The sequence below is a fragment of the Haliaeetus albicilla genome, chromosome 2 (genome assembly GCF_947461875.1).
Source record: "Haliaeetus albicilla chromosome 2, bHalAlb1.1, whole genome shotgun sequence".
NCBI classification, from domain to species: Eukaryota; Metazoa; Chordata; class Aves; order Accipitriformes; family Accipitridae; genus Haliaeetus; species Haliaeetus albicilla.
This window is the reverse complement of record NC_091484.1, coordinates 5,789,286-5,811,771: the sequence shown is the minus strand read 5'-3', so window position 1 is coordinate 5,811,771 and position 22,486 is coordinate 5,789,286. Positions and strand designations below refer to the sequence as shown.

The 22,486-nt window shown below is 40.0% G+C and overlaps 1 protein-coding gene and 1 long non-coding RNA gene across 4 annotated transcripts in view; one reads left to right on the top strand and one right to left on the bottom strand.

Annotated features, from left to right (window-relative positions):
- PHACTR3 (phosphatase and actin regulator 3) overlaps window positions 1-22,486 on the top strand; it is a 116,362-nt gene that overhangs the window by 45,436 nt on the left and 48,440 nt on the right. For all 3 annotated transcript variants that reach the window (XM_069804104.1, XM_069804109.1, XM_069804114.1), the window contains exons 2-3: window positions 17,580-17,741; window positions 18,638-18,715. In XM_069804104.1, the coding sequence (XP_069660205.1) occupies window positions 17,580-17,741; window positions 18,638-18,715 (240 nt within the window). The remainder of the gene's footprint in view (window positions 1-17,579; window positions 17,742-18,637; window positions 18,716-22,486) is intronic.
- LOC138689341 (uncharacterized) overlaps window positions 1-22,486 on the bottom strand; it is a 108,956-nt gene that overhangs the window by 50,953 nt on the left and 35,517 nt on the right. The gene's annotated exons all lie outside the window — the stretch shown is intronic.

Here is a 22,486-nt window from a genome sequence, read left to right as displayed (position 1 = left end):
CACAATGTCAAAGACAGATGATTAAATGAGTCTGCAGAAAGGCGTATATTGGCAATCCTTGGTTTTGCTTGTGTAACTGAGCAGTTACATGTACATATTCAGAACTGGCCAAGAACACAGCTATTATATGATTCATACATACAGCTGTGGCAACTATATATCAAATTAGGTCTAAATATGCACATACTTCATGTACAGCTGCACACTACAGTCATTGAAAATATTTTTCTGTGACTGTCAGTGCAGTCATTCTACACACCATTCACGTCTGTTTAAAAAAAAACAGGTACATTATCCATTTGTGCACCTTCAGTTTGAACTCACTCCACATAGTGCTGACCACACAACTTCTGTATTCTTTCATGTTCATAGCAAGATAAGATATATCATGCCGCTGGGCAACTCAGTGGAACTTCCTTGGCCTGTGGCTGCATTCAGAATTTGCTGGGCTGCAGGATTTAGCTAAAGAAGCTAAAAGGCAGAGTGCTAGACCAATCTTCAGAGGTGAAGGTTCCCTTTCCAGCGCTGGTTCAAGCTGAGACAGGTCACACTACAGATTGTGGTTTAGCTTTCCTCCTTTGTAAAGCACTTGGGTATATACTTACAAAAAAGTATTATGTAAGACTTAGCTATTATATTAACATAACAATTGGAAAACATGATACGAATACATGATATTAAGCTATTTCTTGTGGGGTTTTTATAATTTTTAATGACCATCGATTATCCAGGTCAGTTTGTAGAACAAAATACCAAGGACCACTTTACTGAAGAGTTTGTATGTCTCAAGTGGCTTTACAGTTGCCATGGTAAAATTTATTTGCTGAGTGCCAAAGTGCATTGTGGAGGAATAGAGTTGTTTTCCTTCTTAAATGGTCAAAACATAAGTTAAACCTGACTTTAGGCAGGCTCAGTGTACCCTGCAGCCACCCTGGAACATTTTCAACAAATAAAAGTTTGAAATTTGAAACAGGAACTTTTTTTTTTTTTCAGCTGGCTTTGCCAGTTTTGGCTTGGGAGATGCTTAACTGTCAAAGCTTTTCGCATTTAATGTTGACTAAATACTAAGTAGCACTGCCCTTCTCTCCTTGCCCTTCTGCCAACTCTGGGGTGGGGGGGGGGGATGGGGTAGAAAAAGAAAAAAAAGAGGAAAGACAAAAATCAGAGGAAAAAAATCAAGGAAAAAAATACCAGGAGAGGTGAGGAAAGCTAAAGAACCCTTTAATGGGAACTGCATTTCAACTCTGTTCACAATCCTTTCACTGTGCATTTAGGCACTCGAGCGTTATAAATATGAACATTCAAGACAGCACTGTAATAGATGCCGAAATTTAACCTCTAACTTGTGCCTTACCTTGTTTTATTTGAAAGTCATCATACATGCTACTAGGATGAATTAGGTGCATTACTGAGAATGGGTTAGAAATAGCATGGCTGAGCTAGTCAAACCTTGCACTGGGTTCTGCTAGGGCACATCTGCTACGTAGCTTAGTTGGATTTACAAGATCTCTGATGCTGACTATGCCACCCTAAAATCAAGCTCCCAAACCCTCTCTCACTCTGACCTAGATGAGAAGTAGCTATTTTATAATCAAATCCATATTACCAGCAGAGTCCTTGAATTTTTTTAGATTTTTTAATATGTAGTTATGTAATATAATATATTATATTGCATGCATACATATATACCGTACAGATATACTATGTAGATACAGACACACTATAGAATATCTACCGAATTTGGGGAGGGTGAAGCATGCATGCATTTGTAGTGCGTAAGCAAAAAGCCCAAAGCCAAAACCAAAGAAAAGCAAACATGAGGAAAAGAGTGGTCTATTTTGCTCTGAAAATGGAGCTGTTCTGCTTCACCCTGCTGCATTGCTGGATGCAGCTGCACAGCATAGACTCATGCCCTGCGAAAATACTCTCCTTGCTGTTTGTGTAGCACGTAGCTGCTGTTGAAAGTTGAGGTCTCTGAGCAGAAGTGATCTATACAGAGGCTAGAGCCACCATGTGATGTCTCATTTTGCTTCTTGCCACCCAGACCTCTGCGCTAGGGCGGCAGGCAGAGACGTTCCATTAGTTTCACATCACCTTCTGGCACCGACAGGCTCTGCCGTCGTATGAGAGGCTGATGTTAACACCAGATCTGTGCACGATTGTTTTTAACAGCAGTACAGCTTTCATCGAGATCAGGCACGGGCAAATGATCATATTTCTGTCAAATCAGCCAGAGCTGCGATACAGTGTTTATGCCAGCTCTGTGCTTTCATGCCAGATTGATGCCAGTTGTGGGAAGACAGACAATGCTTGATATGGTATAAAGTGCAAGTGGTGCAGACAAATGATACCTGATCCAGCAAAAAGCTTGCAGGAACAAAGTTGACTGATCAGCATCTTTTTCAACACATTTGAGAGGGCAGAATGAATTTCTACCAGATCTGCGCTTTGTATCATTGTGACCATAACAGTTTTGATCTGATACTAAATGCCCTAAAACTAGATTTATTGGATACCAGCCCAAGACTTTGTAAACCAAGGCCTACTTGTTCGTGTCTGTGTCTTCTAAAGGTTTATCTACCTTGTGGAAGAAAAGTTGTGTTACGGAATCTGAGCTGCTGCATCTAATTCAATGCCATGCATAGATCGTGGAAATATATAACTCCTCCCATTCAGCACCCTGCTAACTGACGGTGCTTCTTAGCTTTCCATTTTAGAGCTCATAGCTATACAAATGCTGCAGTGGTATTTAGGAACCCTGGCTTGTTTGGGTTACTCAGAGATCCCTAGCACAATGCTTCACAGTACCTTTTACAAACGTCTCTTGTTTCCATTTCCTTATTAAACAAAGAAAGAACAAAATCATAACATGTATTTCATTTTCTGCTTTAAGCATTCTGTTCTGGTTTTGGTGGTTTTATTGTGAATCACATGTTTTGGGTAACATACCCCTGTGTTTTTGCAAATATGATCTCTGAGTGATCCCACCAGGAATGCACAAGACATAAAACTCTCATAACTCAGGAGTAAATTGCTAGAACGGCACCTGGGCCGTGCGGTCAGCATGTGCACAAAACCACTGAGCACGAGCACATGTCAAAGAAGTAAAGCCTAATGGATCAGGTGCCTGGAAACAGGATATGAGCTATTCAGTATAAAATGTCCTCTTTAAACTCCTGGGGAGGTATTCTGTTTGCTGATTTATTGTGACAGGAATTCTTAGTCCTGTGCCCACACGAAATGTCATCACAGCTAGTATCAATTTCATACCTCTGCAGGAAGATCATGGGGACAGACCAACACCTGCTCTGCTAATCATGGACCATTTAGGTCAGGGTCAGGCTTCGCTGATCAGCAGCATGGGGAAGTTATGCTGCTTCATTAGCTGTGCCTATTTCTGTGCATGAAGAAAAATCTGTGTTTTTCAGTGTTGTCAATCTGGTATCCTCAGATTTGCTTCCCTCAGCACTAAGGGACAAGCTGGGTGGGCTTCTAGCAAGTATGCAGCCACTGCATGCTACTGTGTGGAGAAAGGATGTCTTGTCGATCATTCTGCTTTATTTCCAAATAAATGTACTTATTTTAGAGCCACTAGCTGAACTCATCATCCAAAGGCTATACCGATAGCCAGATGTCAGAATAATAATTTTTTGTTCTTTCAAGCTTTTCCCCAGTAGCTTTAAATAGAATAAATTTTCCACAGAGAAAGAATCTTCTATTAATAGCATTAGATCATTTCAGCACTTGAAAGGAAGAAATTAGTTGAGTTTTTTATGTGTTTTTTTTTAATACTTTTTAAAATATTGTAAGTTCTTCTATTGTGCAGGCAAGAGTGTCCGCCTTCAGAGTTTTAATTACTGGAGAAAAAAATTTCCCTCTCTTTCTCTGACTTCAAAAAACAAAAATAGTGAATGAGACTATGTGAAATGGCTTAAAATAAACATCTTCAAACAATCTGGTCCTATGTGTCAGTTTTTTCTCATGCTTTGATAATCCCATCTCAGTTGTTGAAACAGACTTACACAGATTGCATAGGAAGCTTGAAGATGATTGAAGGGACTTCTGCTTATCTGGTGCAGTGAATTGTCAGCAAGAGGTGATGTTCTGAAGGGCAGTCTCAACAAATTTCCTACTATATTTTCTCAAAACGGAGCAAATTTGGCCAGTTACACTTCCGTGATCTCACATTCTAAGATCTCTTCTCATTCATTTAAGAAAATGAGAGGAAAACAAGCCGTAGGCTTCTCTGCCTTTTCCAAATAAACTTTGTTATCCTCTTATGTAAAACAGCAAGAGGATATTCCAAGTGGCAAAGAGCTTTATACACAGCTTCACTTAAAAGCAAAAACATAAAACATGTTTTGTTCCGCAGTCACAGAGATTTCAGTCATTTATTGTAATGAATGGGCAATGTCAAAGGAACATATGGTATTTTTAGCTCTGCTTCATTACCCAATGTGGTAAACGAATCCTTGATACTTGTAACATCTAGAAGCTTTCTCTGAGAAGGATGGCTTTTCCTGCACAGTCTTGAGTAAAGTCAGACTCTTATTGTCCAGAGAATCAGTAAACTGTACTGAGCAGGAAGAGAAGGCTGCCTGCAGGATAAGTAGTCAGGTCTGTACAAATAGTGAAATGATAGCAAAAAACAGAATTGGGTGTAAAAGCAGAATGTGTACAGAGAAGAGGAAGGGTAGCCCAGTGAGAAAGGGAATAGTCTCTGATGGGGAAATGTAATTTCAGTGTGACAAACTCCTTGTCTGACCTTATGTACAGGAATTTAGGACTGAAGCTCTTTGTTAGAGGCAGATAAGCTCAAGCTAACATGACTGAAACAGGGCAGTATAAGGCATAATAATATATGCCTATAAATGCAATAGAGCTGACCAGCACATTTGATACCAATATCCTCTGTTAATATGTTTCACAACATTTTTTTACTGTTATGTTTGCCGTATGAATCTATTTGACCTGCCAATGAATTTGGCTTATGCTTGAGTAAGATGACCTTTCTTTCTTTTTCCTCTCATACTGCACAAGATCCTTGACCTGGTTTGATATGCTCTGCTCAGTCTAGACATGAGCCAAAGTATGAGGAATCTGGCTTACTCTAAACAAAGTTACGGGATTTCAGAATGAAGAATGTTTTTTTGCCATGAGTTTCCCCTGTTGTTTTTAAATAGTTGTTTCTAAAGGTAGCTTCAAACAGAGATTTAGTTTGGATATAACTTACACTGTATAGGAAGGAACAGGCAATGATGAACATGTTAGTTTGGAATAGCATGGATCAGCGTGGCAAGCGCTGAACACCCTTCCAGTTCTCATAAAAGCCTGTGGATTTCAGAGATTCTTGGAACATCACAGGATCAAATCCAAATTATGCCTAGACGAGTGAAATTCAATACCATCATTACACAAAACAATCCACAAAGTCAACGGCAGTCTGAAATCTCTGCAAATGCCAAAGAACAATGGCATAAATTTCAAGGCAGAGTGATACGGAAATCTTTAAATATCTTAGTTTTCATTACACTCATAAGTAATCAGGTTTTGCAGCTATGATATTGTCACTTCCTTTATTAGTTCTCATGTAGGTTTCTGGCACAAAGAAGCTTTCAGGAGATTTTTGTGGCTTTTTAGTGGTTCCTAAAGTAGGAAGCACATAGGCTTCCTCATGAGGAAGCAGTTAGTATAATATTGTGTGTGGGGGTCTTGTTTCCAGCTCTCCATGACTCATGCAAGCAGCTGAGAACACAGTTAAAATATGAAAGCTGAAAAGAAACTGAGAAGAGGGAGTAGTTATTCCACTTCTCCTTCTCTTGGAAGAACTGAAAAATACATAAATTTAGGTCAGACAGGGTAAAAATATTCCATGCTGTTTTTCCTTCCATGCTATTTGGGCTTTGTAAGACTTAGAAAAACAGGCCTAGGATATGGTTGAAATGAACAAGACTATCATTTACTTGTTTAATAAAAACCTCATGCATTGAAATAGAAATTCAGTACATATTCTATGGTGGTTTTAAAATGAAAGTTTTGTCACAGATCTGGTTATCCCCTTTGCATAAAAAAATAATAAAATAAAAATTAAAAAAAAAAAAAAGAGAAAGAAACAAGAGGAAAAAGTCCAAATATTCTTGGTGATGAAAGGCAAATGCTAGAAAAACATTCATTAGGTGTTTCCTTCTCAGAAACCTGACCCAAATGAAAATCAAGAGCTGGAGACCAAAGAAATACCTGGGACTGTTAATCTTAAAAAAAAATATGTGAATTTAAAACTTGTTGCCAGTAAAATTAACAAAACTTGTCTATACAAAGACAGAGCCTCCTGACATGCTTTTAATTTGAAAATGGCAGTTATTTTTTGTTCTTTTGCATAAGCACTGACCAGCAGCATAGAAATGTAATCACGTGCTCCCTAGACACTTCGCAATATCGTAAAATCTTGTAATTTTTTTTTAAATTTTTTAACAACATTACATCATAAACCAAGTCTGTAAATGTAGAACCGGAGCAATCTTACCTGTTCAGACAAAATGTGCAGAACTGGATTTTGATCAGCAATTTCTGTATGTATGTGAAACACAGTGCAGAGAGGGTTTGTTATACCAAGGCAGATTTAAGCTGCTCTACATCCACCATGCTGGCCTCGACCACTAAGTTGCCTTAACAAAGCCATGGGAAAATTGATTAGTAGGAAAATCTTGTGCAACTCAGAGTTGCTATAGCCTCTCCTACTTCATCTGCAGGCTGATCTAGGATGACGAAGACAATGCCTGATGCATTAGCCACATGGTGACACTTAGAGAATCCATCCAGGCACTTAAAGGCAGATGTGGGGAAACTTTACCAATGCTGGTATAGACTTTTAAATGGCAATGCTGCTAGTAGACTTTTAAAATATCAAAACCCCCATTTCTCAGCAGTTATCATTTACATTTTAGTTTAGCTCATGGCATTCTTTGTACCTACTTTGCATATGTTTGTATGCTACCTCCTTCCTCCTCTGTTTATTTCAGTTTAAGGTAGTTCTTTCCAAGATGGTGTAAGCACTATAGTCATTAAACATCACACTTGTACCTATTATTGCCTAATATTCCTAGAGATAGTAACCATCTGCAAACATATTGTTGAGGTTTACTATATGACCTTTGCAGTTGTTGTAAGCAGTACAACCTAACTAGCCCACAAAGTTTCTCCTCGAAAATAACATGAATATTAAAATGGTATTTTCTCCCCTTCTTTCAAATGTAACCATTTGAAGAAATTATGATGCATTTTCTGACTTGTTTTTAGCAACAATTGTCTAGTTTGTGCGGAAAGAATGTTTTATGAAGTCAAAAATCAATACAAAACTCAGTTCTTGCACTGAACTGCATAAAGACTCACTCCAATTAATGAAATCAGTAGAACTTGGGTTAAATGCAAAGCCCTTTCTCCACTAAATTGAGTGCACTATAAACCTTAGAAAAGAACAAGCGAAAAGAAACTCGTCCATCTGTACATTAGAGTAAATTTGCTTTTTCTGTCACAACCATAGCATCATTCTAGCAAGTCTGAAATTGTCATTATATCCATTTTGTTAATTTATGCATAGCAATTTAATTGATGCTAAAATGTCTTGCTGAAGGGCTCTAGGAAGATATATGCCATTCTGGACATAGGGATATATAACAGACCAGTGTAGTATATGGACATTTCAGATAAGCTGTAATATGGGCTAAAACACAATACAAAGGAATTTTTACTTTACCAAAAATATAAGAGCCAAAGTCTTGATGAAAGTTAGTGACTTTCAGTACCAACAACTCATACGAATTTGTGTGTGTGTTTAGGGACTTTCGAATCTCATAATTTAGTAAGAGAAATAATGATCTTTATCCTTCCTCTGGAAAGAAAATATCGGAATTCTTAGTTCATTTTTGGAAGGATGGTTGTTTAGTTTGGTTGGCATTTTTGTTTCAAAGAAGAATCTTGTTTCCTTTGCACTTTGTAAGGAAAGAGCTCGTTCTCTGTCAAGTTAGAGTCACAAGATCACACTATTTAAATGCATGCCAGAAGATGTTGAGTCCTCAGCGCCAGCTGTTCATAGACTACTTTTAATGGGCTGCATTACTTGCTAATGTAGACACGACCAATATATTACATTAGCAAAAGGAACAGCAGTTGTTTTCATAGTTGTTCTCCCTGCTTGGCTGCTGGGTGACATAGAGATTTAATGGACAGAGATCACTGTTCTCCTGCCAAATTCTCATTTTGTTGTTGCCATGTGGGACATTGTCTCTCTATTCTATTTCTTACACAGGGCAAGGATTACAACTCAGTAGTTTATTTTTCCTAGTTCCTACAATACAAGAAGAAAACAACCTGGAATGGAGTAATTCCAAGACCTGCAGAGGAGACAGTTTTATATATTTTGAGTAATTTCCATGTTCATTCCTTGCCCTGAAGATCCTGCCATTCCCATTAGGAATAGATTGTGGTCTTGTTTCAGACAAACAGGGATAATCACTGCAGTAAATCTGATATGCAATTATTTCTCTTGGCCCTCAACCAGTAAAGAATTTCATTTTAGAAGGCATATTGCTCTATTAGCACTTTAAAGACTGTTAACCAGAGCCCATCAATGTGGAAGCAGAATCTCAATTTTTAGAGTATGGACCTCCCAGGAACTCATAAATTTTTAAAGATACTCAGATCTCTACAGTTAAGCATGTTGGAGTTTTGTTAGATCAGTGCTTTAAAGCCCTTCTCTGAGCCTTGACATAGTGCCATGGTAAGGAGCAGACAATGTTAGCTTTAACACAAGATTTAGCAGGTGAGAAGTGCCATTGCCCATGGGGACTTTGTACTGTCTGACTCTCTGCTTTGTGTGTATGCACATACATGTGTGCCTTTTCAAGGATGCTGAGGACAACAGAGTATTTGTGGTACCTTGCTGTCTTTTGAAGACTGCTGAGTATTTAGCATAACCGCCTCTTTGGAAAATGCTAGTAGACAGTGGGATAAATGGATCTTTAAAAACAATGGTCCCATCAAAGTATTTCCTACATGACTCCTGTTTACAGAATATTATGTGGAGCAGACCAAGCCATCTCTAGAAAGTATTTAACCATACATTCAGGTGATATGACCTCCTAAGAAGGGTTTCATCACAATTTACATACCAACCAAATGTAGAAATCACTAGTGGCTTTGTAACAGTTTTACAAGGAGCCAGACTGGATGCATAACCTTTACACAAAAGTTGAATTCAGTCACTGTGCCTGTTTTCTATCTACCTTTCTCTGTAGCTGTTCTGGTTTATGTCATATTTTTGTTGTCTAAGTATTTCTTCTTCCGCATCTTTGCCCTATTCTGTATAGCAGGCCTGGAGTATGCACCAGAGACTGTTCACTAATGTGTATTTGTTGCCAATGGCTGTAAGGAAAGTGAAAGTGCAAAGCAGCAGTAGTGATAAAGGGAAAAAAAAAAAAAGGCAGATGCTCTTGCATTTCACAAAGCAGAACAAATGTTTTCTGTCTGCAGTAGTGTTATTGAACAGTGACAGAGCACCAACAGAGAGCTGTGATGCGTTCAAAGGAAGAAGGAAATTATGCATTAAATTACAAGGGCATAAAAGTGCATAGGACATGAGGATTTGATTATTTCTCTAATATACAAGTTTCGGATGGAAATAAAGCAAGAGCTGATTGTATGTCTGACAGACACAGACTCCCATAGATGGGAGAAACTCTAAACAGGTCAATTCTGGGGCATGAATCCCAGAAAAAAGTAATGCATAGTTCCCTGTTAGCAAGCACGGTGCTCTTACACCCATGACTTCCCTGGGTGTTACGTGTCCCTCTAAATGTAACTGCTATCAGGGATAAGGTGCACTGAAATGGATTTGAAGGTGCCTCTTGGAGACAGCACAGGGTGTGTTTCAGTCTGCAGACTCCCTGAAGAAGCTATAAAAAACAACCTTTCAACAGGTTTGCAGCAAGGCTACAGCTAATTAAACAACTGCAGGTGATGAAACACTGGTCCTGCAGTGCAGACAACAGCTTTACTACTACAAGTGCATGGAAAGCCTAATTCAAGCCATTGCTGTGCTTCCTGGGGTTGGCCTCCTTGGGTCCTGCAGAACAGCATCTCTCCAAAGAGGCCTGGGGAAACTGCACGGTCCTGGGAATTTGTAACATGTGTGTGGTACAAAACCCTTTGCAGATGCAGGATGGACAAGGCTTGGTGCACAGTCTGGCTCTTGGCCCTCCTCAGAGGCAGTGCTCATTTGACTTTATCTGAACAGATTGTTTGTGAATCTCAGGAGATGCTGCTCTGTCTGCTGCCTGAACAAGCTCTCACTGGGTGAGAGGCATGCAAATGTCAAGTTTCCCCTCTCAGAAGAAGATCTTGTACAGGCTCGGGTAACTGAATTAACTGTGATTCTACAACAATACTTCATTAGTCTCATTTTCTTACTGTTATTTAGTTCTTCCTTATCCAGGTAAAGCATGTTGTGAGTTCCTTTACGCAAACACTGAAAAACTTATTTTGTTAATGAATTGCTAATGTCACACTGTGCATTGTAAATCACAGGAAGTGCTATTGGGACTTGACACAATGATACAAAAGCATGAAGGGTTCCTGATTAATTTCTTTGCACCTTGGCTCATATGGCGGTAATGCTGTTAGGTGATACGTCAACTTCCCGAAGGAACATTTTCTGGAAGAAATCACAAATCTCAAGCATATAAAACGCATATTTATCTAAGACATTTAGCTGGAGTTGCCACTTCCCTGCTCTCTTGCCTTTGATAAGTATAATCTGATTCCCCGTTCATTTTAGATAAAGCTGGGTTTAAAATCCAAATACTTTGAAGGGAGGCTCAGCATGACAGAATGGAAAAAAACTTCCCTGGCAAGCACAGCCCCCTCCTACCACCCACAAATTATGGTGGTTTGTTTTTTTTTCCCTCCTTCAATTAAAAAAAAAAGTTAAATAATAATTTAACATAATAAAGAGCAGTCAAAATTATAGAACAAGGATAGGTGGCAAACATTTGAGTATGAAGTGAAAACGGAAGCTCAGACTCTGGAGACCACACGAAAGGTAGAAAGAAAGCACAGTAACTTGTATTTTCATGCAGGGAAGTATAAAAACCTAATCAAGATTCATACCACCTGGCTAAAAGAAAGGTGATACAGCCCAAGACCAGCCTGTACTCAGTGGAAGCTGAACCCAGGTATGTTTTGGGTATGGTGCTCATAAAGGACTCTATTCCCCTTTGTCATTCTGCCATTTATCTTAGTATTTTCACCCTGCCTTCATGTATCTCCATGAGTCTGAATTTTGCACAAATTTACTGTGCCAGATTTTTCCCCCAAGGTAACTCAATGAATGACGTAGTTATGTGGATGAACCTGGCCCACTATCCATCTGCGTCCTTATGAGATTAAACTATTGGGTGAGATGAAATCCAAGGCAGGAAGTCATAAACATAAAGGGTTACAATTTTGAGAACAGAGATAAGAATTCAAGCCATTTATAGCTACACTGTTGGCTATACGAAACTTAAAAATTTGGATAGGTAAATGACTGAATTTGCACCTCAATCCTGTAATTTTCCCAAGTTTGTTTCAATATTTTTCTTGTGTAACAAATATGATGTGTCAGAGCAACAATCTGTGTCATGTCAGCATCTGTGCATCCAAAATTAGCTTATGATTACATTCAATAATGTACTACAGGTACCTTGCCTTTTCTAAATAACTAACCTGTTAGAAACTAGGTTTTCTGTTTTAAAAAGGATTCTGTGTAAATTTTTTCAAACCAAACCAAAACAATATTAAAACATTCACAGCTTCAAATACAAAGTCCTTCAAAATTTAAATAAATTTCAGGTTCATCAAAAGCTTTTTTCTCATTTCTAATTTTAATTTCTAATTGCTAACAGTCATTCAAAATTGGAAAAATCAAAATACTATATGTTTAAAAAACTGAAATGGAAACTTCAAACTGGAACATTCCACTGCAGTTTTCTTTCAAAGACAGTCAAGAAAGAGAGCATGTCTGCAGAAATGCAGGTGACAGAAAACATTTTTAGAACAGGGAAGAGCTCCATCACAGGAAATATCTAACTAGTGCAATAAAAAAGCTCTTCAGTTTGAATCTGCTTCTCTGGAACATAACAAAAGTGTTCAAAGGCTCCTAGACGCAAACAATTTACCCCTATCCTGCAGATTCAATCAATGTGATCAGTTCTTCCTCTTTTAGGATGCTAAGCTAAGGAAAAAGGGGTCTGTTCCTGCCGCTAATTCTCTTTCCCAAAGCTCAGGATAGTCCTTACTCTAAAACCAAGACAACCTTTCTGCCTTCTTTCCCCTGTAGGTTTCTCTCACTAGATAAAAAGTACCCTCTGTATAGAGCACCCTTTGTAGAGAAGTACTGTTTCTTGGCTAACCTCACAAACATCTGGCTTGCATGATTCGGGACTGACCAGTTGTAGACATGAACCCTTTAAAAGCTCAGCTCTCCCTGTGACATTCTCCTTAACATCCTTTTTAGAGGTAGACACTAATTCTAGGCAGCATTGAAAGTTAGTACTGGTAAAGGCATCTCTATCCCAAAAGCAAAAAAGGTCATTTTGTTTCCACTCACTGTCTCTACCTTCTGGAGTGGACAAAAGGGAACCTTTTTTCCTTTTTTAACTCTGTATCTGAGTTGCAAAGACAGATGCAATGACAATAAAGGGGAAAACATGCAGAGCTGCATTACAAACCAATTCATCAGAAAACAGAGCACGCCTGCCTTACAAATTTGCCTGCAGCTCTTGTCTGCTGTGTTATTTTTAAACTGCCTGCAGGTTGCAGATTTTTCAGTGGTCCTTCTCCTACCAGTGTACACAGAGGATTTAGCAAGGCACAACTTCCATTACCATGAATTTAAGTTACCAAAATTCCCAGCACATTAAAATTCAGCATCCTTCATCTTCCCATAAACTTCTTGCTGCAATCTGCGTATTCACAAGAGGGCATCCTCCGTCTCTTACAGCCTCTCTCTGTGGCAAGGTCAGTATAACTTGGCTCTGCATTCCTGATGTTCCCAACTCCCATACATCAGCCTGCAGAGTGCAGCCTGCAGTTGCTATAATCAGCCACCCAGGCATCAAGCTAGATTTGGCTCATCATGAAAAACCCAAAAAGGTAGACACAACTGACTGAACCCAATGCTCAATTTTGCAACACTGTTATCACTCAAGACAGGATCGTCTCAGCACCAAAACCATCTGCTGTACAAATGAAGGCTATGTGCAGGCATAGGGCGCTCTTCCATCACACATCCAGGACACAAACTTCACAGTGCTCCCAGCAAACCTGCCCCACTTCTGTGGGAAGCTGGATGGGATAGAGTCAAGACTTGACATCTGTAAATGGGAGAGCTTCTATCTGCAGAAAAACTTCACGATCCATGCACAATTCCTACAGAGAATGGACTAACAGGAAGAACAGTCTATTTATGTCACCACAGTATGTTAGAGAAGAAAGCAATGGGGCATTTTTCAGAAACACTGATCATCACAACTGCTACTGATGTAAACAGAAGCTGCAGATGCTCAGACTTTCTGAGGGGTCAGACCCTGCAGACAAATGTAATGAATATTATGGTTGGTTTCCTTCTTTGCTGCCTGGTTTATTCCGCAGCCCAGAGCAGTATTGCAGAGCAATACTTGTCAGGTTAGAACCTCTCCCCTCATCTGATTTTGGATGTTTCAGACATCAAACCATTCACACTCTTGACCACTGTTAGGAGCTCTAGAAATTACCCCAGCTAGCACTGTAAGAAGCACTTGCCCAGTTTCATCAGCAGGGGCACAGCCACATTCGTTTCCACCCCTTTGACACACACAGAGCAGATGACAACTGTGTGATACATGCAAAGTTTGTTTTGGATCTGAAGCTCCAGCACAGAAGCCTTTGCCCTCTGAGCGTACAGGAGGGACTTGAAAGTAATTTCAATATAAACAGAATCCTCTGGCCCCACAGGGCTGATGACTGTCTCCTTGTGGAACAGTGTGGGACCAATCGGTCTGTCTCAGCAGTGATGGCCAAGCAGAGCCTGGCCTCCCTGTGTCGGGTAGCGTTAGGTTCCCATGCTGTGGGTTAGGCTTGTGCTTGCTTGACCCTGTATAAAGACTGTCCCTCATCCTTCTGCATTACACAGCTAGTTAAGCCGTTGCTCATTTCTCCCTGCTGATTGGAGAGTCTTGATTTGGCTCTTGGCTGTTTATATTTTCCAGACATCCTCTATGTAATTGCATGGCCTGGCCCCAGGCTATCAGGCTCTGGGAGAAATAACCGCATTATTCCACAGAACAGTTAGCATAATTAAAATATTGACTGCAGATTAAAAAAAAGTGCTGAACATTTCACAGAGTGGTTGGAGGGTTGGCAAGTCTTGGCAGCATGTTGGCTGCAGGAACTGGCTGATATTTAGGCGCGCCTTCTCCTTCAGTATTCATTGCTGTATGTGGGAACTGCTTTTTGTGCTGTCAACTTCTTATCTCCCAAGCAGCCAACCCACAACCAAGAAAAAATGAACTGACTGGAAATGAGGAGCTCCAAGGCTTTCTTGTGATTCTTATTGCCAGTGAGACCATTTCCTTGTTATTTATGACTTCAGGACATCTGTCTTGCTGTGTCTCCATCTATTTTTATTTGTGTCCATCTCTCCAAATGCACAGTGTAGGAACTGCATATGGTGAAAATATACCAGGTGATAAAACCATTTGCTTAAGAACTGTCTGTACCATATGAGAAGCATTAATAAAGTTTAAAAGCCCACGAAAACCTCCACTGGAACATTTGTTTTAGCTACTATTCCTTCTTTGACATTTGATTTCTGTCTGTATTTTATCTGTAACCAAAGTCTAAGGCATAAAATACTTACATTTCCACAACCAAGAGGGCAGAAGGGAATGGAAGAAACTCAGTTGACAGGGCGGCTGGTAGAAACTACAGAAGCACTGATCACTACAGGGCACTTAGGGAATTCTTAGTGCTTCTGCAATATCTCCCCATTCTCTTTCTTAGGGGAAATTCTGGAATAATAAGAATTGCTAGAGACACACAGGTTTGGGTTTGAATGATTTCCTGGTTCTGTCTACATGCACTGCTATCTGGCAAAAAAAGGTAAAATGATCTTATGCTACCAGTGTTAAACAAAACGTGGATGATGCCTAAACCACTTTGCAGACACCTACATCCTGAATGAAATGCAGTAGGGTAAGTAACTTGCCAAGGTACTGCTTTAAATCAGCTTCTTACTTAATCTTCACTTAATGCTTGAGAAATTCCTGGGATGGTAGGAAGTGTTCGAGCAGCAGTGCAGTCTTATAAGCAAGGACCAGGGACCGCTGAGCTGAGGCTGTCCTACTCCATTGTAGCTTCCAGGGACAAGGGTCTGATTTACAGTCTGATCTACAGCTCTTTTGAGATAAGCTAATTTTGTGAACATTTCCATTCCCACTCAAGGGATGTCACAAGAAATGGCCAAATGCTAATTTCTGAGGCTTCTATTACAGCTTTGAAGTAATCATAATAGCAAATTAATAGCAGATCTACCCTGCCATTTTCCATTGTCATTGCCATCTCTGTAATCAAGAGTAGGTCTGCTTCTTCAAAGCTTATTTCTGTGATACTCCCCATTTTTGAATACGCAGTTAGGAAAGGAGCATGATATCTTGACGCTCTGGCTGTGGTCTATAGGCTACTGCTCTCCTTCTGTGCTAGGCTCATTGCTAGTTTCTGCTCTCAACTTAATATTGACCTCCAAACTGTAAATCATAAATATCACCTTGGGTAGACACCATTCTTTCAAAGGCAAAAATACATTTTTACATACATTTTAAATCTCTTCTAAATTAAACTCCAAGATAAACTCTGTGGAATGAGACAAAAGATGCTCTAAATTCAGAACATAGAAAGAGAAATTCACTGGGCATGGACAATGGGGCGGGGGGGGGGGAACTGTTACAGCCTTTTCTCTGTTCTGATAGTTCATGTGGCCAAGTTTTTAGTTGGTCTCCACTGAATGATTCATCTCAATTACCAGTATTTTCAAAATTAAATGGAAGAGGAGAAATGTGTTAATTCGCCTGCTGTGTTTAATATTCTTCCAAAAATTGTTTCCTGTTTACTTGGAAATCCCCACCTCCATGCTGTGATTTAAGCATTTTCACCCCGTTAACTTAAAAACAAAGCCTAGAAGATGCTATATAGTTTTTATCTTGCAGTCATAAAGCAATTTATGATAAATGTTGTTGTTCCAGAGCGAAATTACCTGGAAATGTACATATGTTCATAGCTCCACATTGCTCATTGAAATCATAACCAATTGTTGAAACAATAATACAAATTGTCATTTAGTTTTTATTCATGTAACATGTCTGATGACTGATGGCAGCTTCTCTTTTAACAATCACTGTATTGGGGCTCAAACACAAATCTCAGTAAAGACATCAATAACCCCATTTATGGAACTGTGCTACTTTCTTTCATGGTACGGGCTAGCACACAACTGTGAATAGTCAGTATGTATTGTTTCACGTAAGACTTGCCTATAAGCAAAACTTACAGTGTATTTTCAAGACAAAATATTAAAAATACCTAAATTGCTTTTCCAGTTGAAGCATTATCTCTGAATTTCTGTGGCTTGGCTAGACAAAAGGGAAAGAATTTTCCCCTTAGCTTCCAAGGAATAAATTTGCACAATAGTTCTAAGATTTTACTTACGTAGCACGTATCAAACAAATTATTCTTATATAAAAGATTTGCATTAGCTCACACAAGTCAGTGTGTTCTGTGTTAGCTTACATGAAAAGAGTTCATTTAAAAGGCAGCAATATCCTGTGGTCTGAAAACAGAACTGGAAGCTGGAAATTCAGAAGGGACCTCAGCTTTCTCAGACTTCCTCTCAGCTTTTCATAAAGGTCTGAATTTTTCTAAATGAACATTACTTTTACATGATTAACTGGAGGCCGCATGGACCTGATTTACAGATGTGTTAAATTTCTACTGCTCCTATTAAAGCTATTGGGAGCTCTCAGCTCTCCATGTTTCAGAAGGCTGCAATGCAGTTACACACAGCCCTTGGGAGGGAGAGTAACACCATTACCTTGGTGAGTACCCAGCATGGGCAAAGGTAGGAAAGCGATGGAATAAAGCAGAGTGTACAAATTCAGCACACACCCCTCTCTATGGGCCTAATAGCCCTGATAAATCCATGAGGGATGGCAGCAGTGGAGATACTGAAATATTTGGCATCCAGACAGGTACTGTGCAAGACCAGATTCAAGAGAGCAGCTGGTAGGAAGCACTGGGCTGGCACAGTGAGGTTGAATGCCTCTCTGGCTGGCGTCCCTCAGCCTGGCTGCCGGCTCCAGCAATGCAGAGACTTTCTTTCAAAGTCTTGCACTGCTTATCTTGGTGACTAGACTGAATGCTTGTTAGCCGGTGAGCCTCCATTTGCCTCCCGTTTTCAAGTCTATGCTGAAGCTTTTTGTCTAACAGCTGGCTTTCCTCTTTTCCCCGCTCAGATGAGATGGAGCAGTCCCCTGCAATGCGTTCTGACTACTTGGTCTCAGGGATTCGAACTCCGCCAGTAAGGAGGAACAGCAAACTGGCAACACTGGGCAGGATCTTCAAACCATGGAAGTGGCGGAAAAAGAAAAATGAGAAGCTAAAGCAGACATCTGCAGGTAGGATGAGAACAAGAGAGTGATGCTGCACAGAGCAAAGTTTAGCCTGGGTGAAATTTGCTTACATAGAAAATGTTAATGGTGACCTGATCTAAACCTAATTCAAAGATTTCAGCATATTACAGATTAATAATGTTTAATGCTAGGAAGAGCCCATATAGGCTGACTTCCTATATAATACAATATAGTACATTTAGAAGAAAAGGTCAAAATACGAGAGAGAAGCACAAACCTCAACACAGACTGCTTTTCATGGGCTGTCCCTTCTCCAAAATAGGCTACATTTATGGCCCCAAGTATCATCACCCCTTTTATTAGGGGTGAAGATTATATAGGTCACAGTAACATTATGAAAAGTGACAGGAGGGAGATACAGCCTGTAAAATGCCTTCCCTCAAGCAGCTGTCTCTGTGGTGAAGGAGCCCAGCACACAGTGCTGCACGCTCTCTCTAGTCTCCAGGGATGTCCCAGGAGATCAGTAAGGAGACAAACTCACTTGCCTTTTCCTAGGACTGGATGGTGCAATTCCCTTCACTTGCCCCGATATCCTGTGGAGTATCACAGTAAAGGACACCGCTTCCTAAGGCAGCTCCAACATGCTGCATAAAACAGCGTGAAGGCTTTAATATTCCCGTTACTCTGCACTCAGTGTGATCAGATAGTAGGTTAGATCATAAATCTCAGCTCTACATGTAGGTGATTTTACAGCCGTTTTAACAAAGGAAAAGGCACAAACAGGCTGACCAGTCCATGCTCGCCAAAACAAAATCTTTGCAGTTCTTACCAAGCACAGAGCAGTTCAGACTAGAGGGAATTTCCACATTGCATCTTTCTCACTCCATTATATGAATACTCTGTTGTTAACTGGTGCTGTGTTATGCTACTACTTTGTTCAGTGCTGGAGAAGAAGATGACAGCACGGCAAGGTCGGGATGAACTCATTAAGAAAGGCCTTCTGGAGATGATGGAACAAGGTAAGCAAATATTCTTCACCTTTTTTATCAGAGTCTTTTTCAGGACAATAGGAAACACATAATTGGAAAAGAAGAAACCTAACAATCAAATGAATGAAAAAGAAAACCTTCAATTCTGAGAGGAAAATTCAGTATCTGAATTAAGCATGTCTTTCATCAAATTCCTCCCTGCTGCAATCAATCCATGCAGTTTAATTTTTGATGTTTTACTATCTTGAATGCAAGTCCATCTTCACTTGATTTATACATGGTGCAATCTGAGCTGGTACGTATGTTTTATGCAATTGCTCTAAACCTAGCTAAATCCTACCTCCAAGAAAGTCAGCTAAAGCTGATATAAACTTAGACATACAGATGCATTCAGCTAACATGTACAACCCATTAATCCAAATCTCATAAAATGATACTAATCTGATGTTTTCAGCTGTCTTTCCGGTAAACCAAGTTTGCGACAAAACATATTACCATTCTGCCTGTTTTTCATTCACATGGAAAAGTGAAGCATTTGGTAGTGTCATTTTAAAGCTTCCCTGAGTACAAACCAGGTTCAGCAGAAGTCATTGACTGAAAGATGATAAAGTGTCACACACATGCACAAAGGACTGTGGTTCTGTATATCCCTGCTCCAAAGCCCTGACAGATGCTCAGGGGAGACAGAGATCTAGGTGACTATTCTGTGAGGTCAAGTGAGCTCCCAATGTTATGGACAACATCCCAATTGCCATTCCCACCTAAACAGAGATAAAAAAAAGTAAATCCATCTTTACTTTGAAAACTTTACAGCAGAAAGTACTGTCATGAAGAACGACTGGCCTTTTGAGTTTGACCAATCTGATAGATAGAAATTATGTTCTTTGAAACTAATAATTGAGTTTCTTTGTATAAAACAAATGCCATGCCTATAAATAGCCTGTGGGACAATACTCAGTGATGCTATGCTGGAGTGTAACTGAGCAACTGAAGAGTCAGAAAAAGAGCATTTTAAACAGGATTTTTTTTTTTTCATTGCAATAAAGCAATTTTCATATTATTTTACTGGATTTATTTGAATATGAGTTTTATGTTCAAGTTAAAAATATAATCTATCAAACCATCAGCTTATTCTAAAATGGAAGTTTTGAGAAAGCTCATTTTTAATTCCTGCCCATTGAACTCTTTGTGTCTCTCATAATTCTAGATGACTAATTGCCCTATTAGCATATTAGCACTATTGGCTAGAAAAATACACCCCATTTCTGCTAGCAGTATGAAAGTTGCCCATAATCCATGAATTTGAAGACATGCATATCTAAAGCTTTGCAAAAGAACAGTAAAATAAAACTTCTGTAGAGCACATTAAAAGGTAATAATAATACTGAATCAATAAACCTCTTGCATGTATAAAGAACTGGTTGGGAGGAAAACAGATGATGCTGAGTTGCAAGATCATTTTAACAAAATTAAAATAGTTTAAATAAATACATATAATCCGGTGAGGAGTGATGACAAGCTGTGCTTTTAAAAAGGCAGCTGCAAACAGACTGCTTACCTGTCTGCAATAAAGTTGCATAGAGCTCCTATAAATATCAAACAAATTTTCAGTACCACCCTGCTGCCCAGAAAGGAAAGAACGGCTAACAGTCAGTTGAAGGACATTGCAGCCACCTGCAAGTTATTTGTCTTTACAGAGTATTGTGAATCTCCAGGGTTATTTTATTATATTATTAGTAGAAGCAGCTTATTAACTGGAATAAAAAAATTGACCCAAATAATTCTCAGTAAATGATTAGTGCCCTACTTGGACTGAGCTGCAGTGGCAGCAGTTTCAAGGCTAAGTCCTCGTTTATGCAATAAGTTGCAATTGTCAAAGCAGCAATACTACGCTAAAAGAGTACAGTAAATCCTAAAATCCCTCTATTTCATCAGGCTCTACTCCACTTCCATAGACCTGATTCCTGCTCACTTTCATAAATAGCTCAAACTGGGATGAAGCTGTAGTCTGAGAAACCTCCAGATCCGCTTCATGCTTTTACAATAGCCATGTCACACTCCAGTTTATAGCACAAGGTCTGTCAAGCAGCATTTTGAACTTGACTGTTTGGCTCAGAGCAAACCACAAAGCTAGCACAGAATCTGCATCAATCTGTGAGCAGCCCAGGGTAAAACTGCACTGTCCTTGCTTTTTGGTGATGAGTCATCCTAACAGGTTATGTCACCCTTTCTCCTCACACAACCCCAAAACCCAGCTGCCCAGACACGCTGCGCAGTTGCACAGCCTGGGCCCCTTCTGTCCTTCCCTCCTCTCCAGGTCTGCTCGCACGGGGCAGATGCCAAACTGCTCCTTGAAAACTGAACCCAAAATACAGCTTCACTCGAGAGAACCAACTAGCACTCTGTAAGAAGTTACAGGGTGCAGGGTCTGGCGTACAGTGGGATTCATTCCCAACAAAATTACAGCCCTACTTCATCTGATTACTTTGCAATACTCAAGACTCTGCTGCTTTCCTTACCAGTGGATCTAAGCTCTGTGCTTTCTCCTGTCCCCGGATGATCTCTAAAATACGGTGTTGTGACCCGTTGCCAATCAAAGCAGCACACCCACTTTGATCTAAGCATGAGCTGATCATTTCTGACCAGGAGCATCACTGTTGTGTGTCTCAGACGCTCCTCAACAGAAATTCTTCAACAGGGCTGTCTTCTGCTTGTCATTACTTCATTAGTCATTACACTTTCCATCGGCCGGGATCTGAAGGAACTCGTGTCTCTGACTGCAGTTTCACTGTGACACAGCTGTCAGCAGCTTGCCTTTCCAAAGGATGTGAGGAACATGCAACGCAGAGTTACCTTGAAAACACTTAGGGAGCTTCCCCCAGTATTTCTCCCCATTGTGAGCACAGAACTGATCAGATGTAGCTGTACTTACAGCACTGAGACTTAAGGGCTGCCTGTCAAGTAATGCAGGCAGTTGTTAATACACCGATGATTATGTATAGGCTGCCTTCACAATGAGCTGAAATGTAGGCAATGAACTTTTTCCCCCTCCCCTTCCCTGTATCATAGCAACTGTGCTACTGCAAGGGCTATTTTAAGAACAGTAACTTTTCACCAAACGTGATTATGAGGCAGACTGCGTGAGCTCAGCGTACAAAAATACTGCATCCCTTCCGCAGCATCTCTGGGCCAAAATCTGATACCCTTACCCAAAAGCACAATAAATTACTCTGCAGATTGTCCAAATAGTATTAAAAAGGGGTAGCTGTGGATGCTAGCTATTTTAAATCAATGTTCAAGAAACTTGTCATGATATCATTGCAAGAAAACATAGCCCTGTCAGGAGCTTCCAGAAAGGAGTGTCTAGGGCTGAGAAATACAAGTTAGGAGGTCAGGGGTGGACAGCAGACATGTCCATCAGCATGGAGCGCTGGCTAGAGCAGGAAGTAATTGCTTTCTTTGGTTTGCAACAGCGATGTAGATCTTGTAAATTCCGAGAGAGTCGTGAAGTAAAAGGATAGTTTGTATTCTGAGGACTCTTGCCTGAATAGGAGAGTACTAGAAAAGCTTCAGTCATCAAGATGCGTACAGCTGCAGGGATCACTGGCACAAAAATCTTTCAGAGTAAGCAAAGGGAGCAGTTTCTAGGTCTGCATGAAGAGGGATTTGAATTTCTGATCAGCTCAATCACACAGAACACGCTTTTCAAAGCTGAGTAACTAAAACGATGCTCAAAACCTACAGCTTGGTAGGGAATATTAGCAGCCTTGTCTTTGGTAAGGCTCCGACATTACTGCTGGG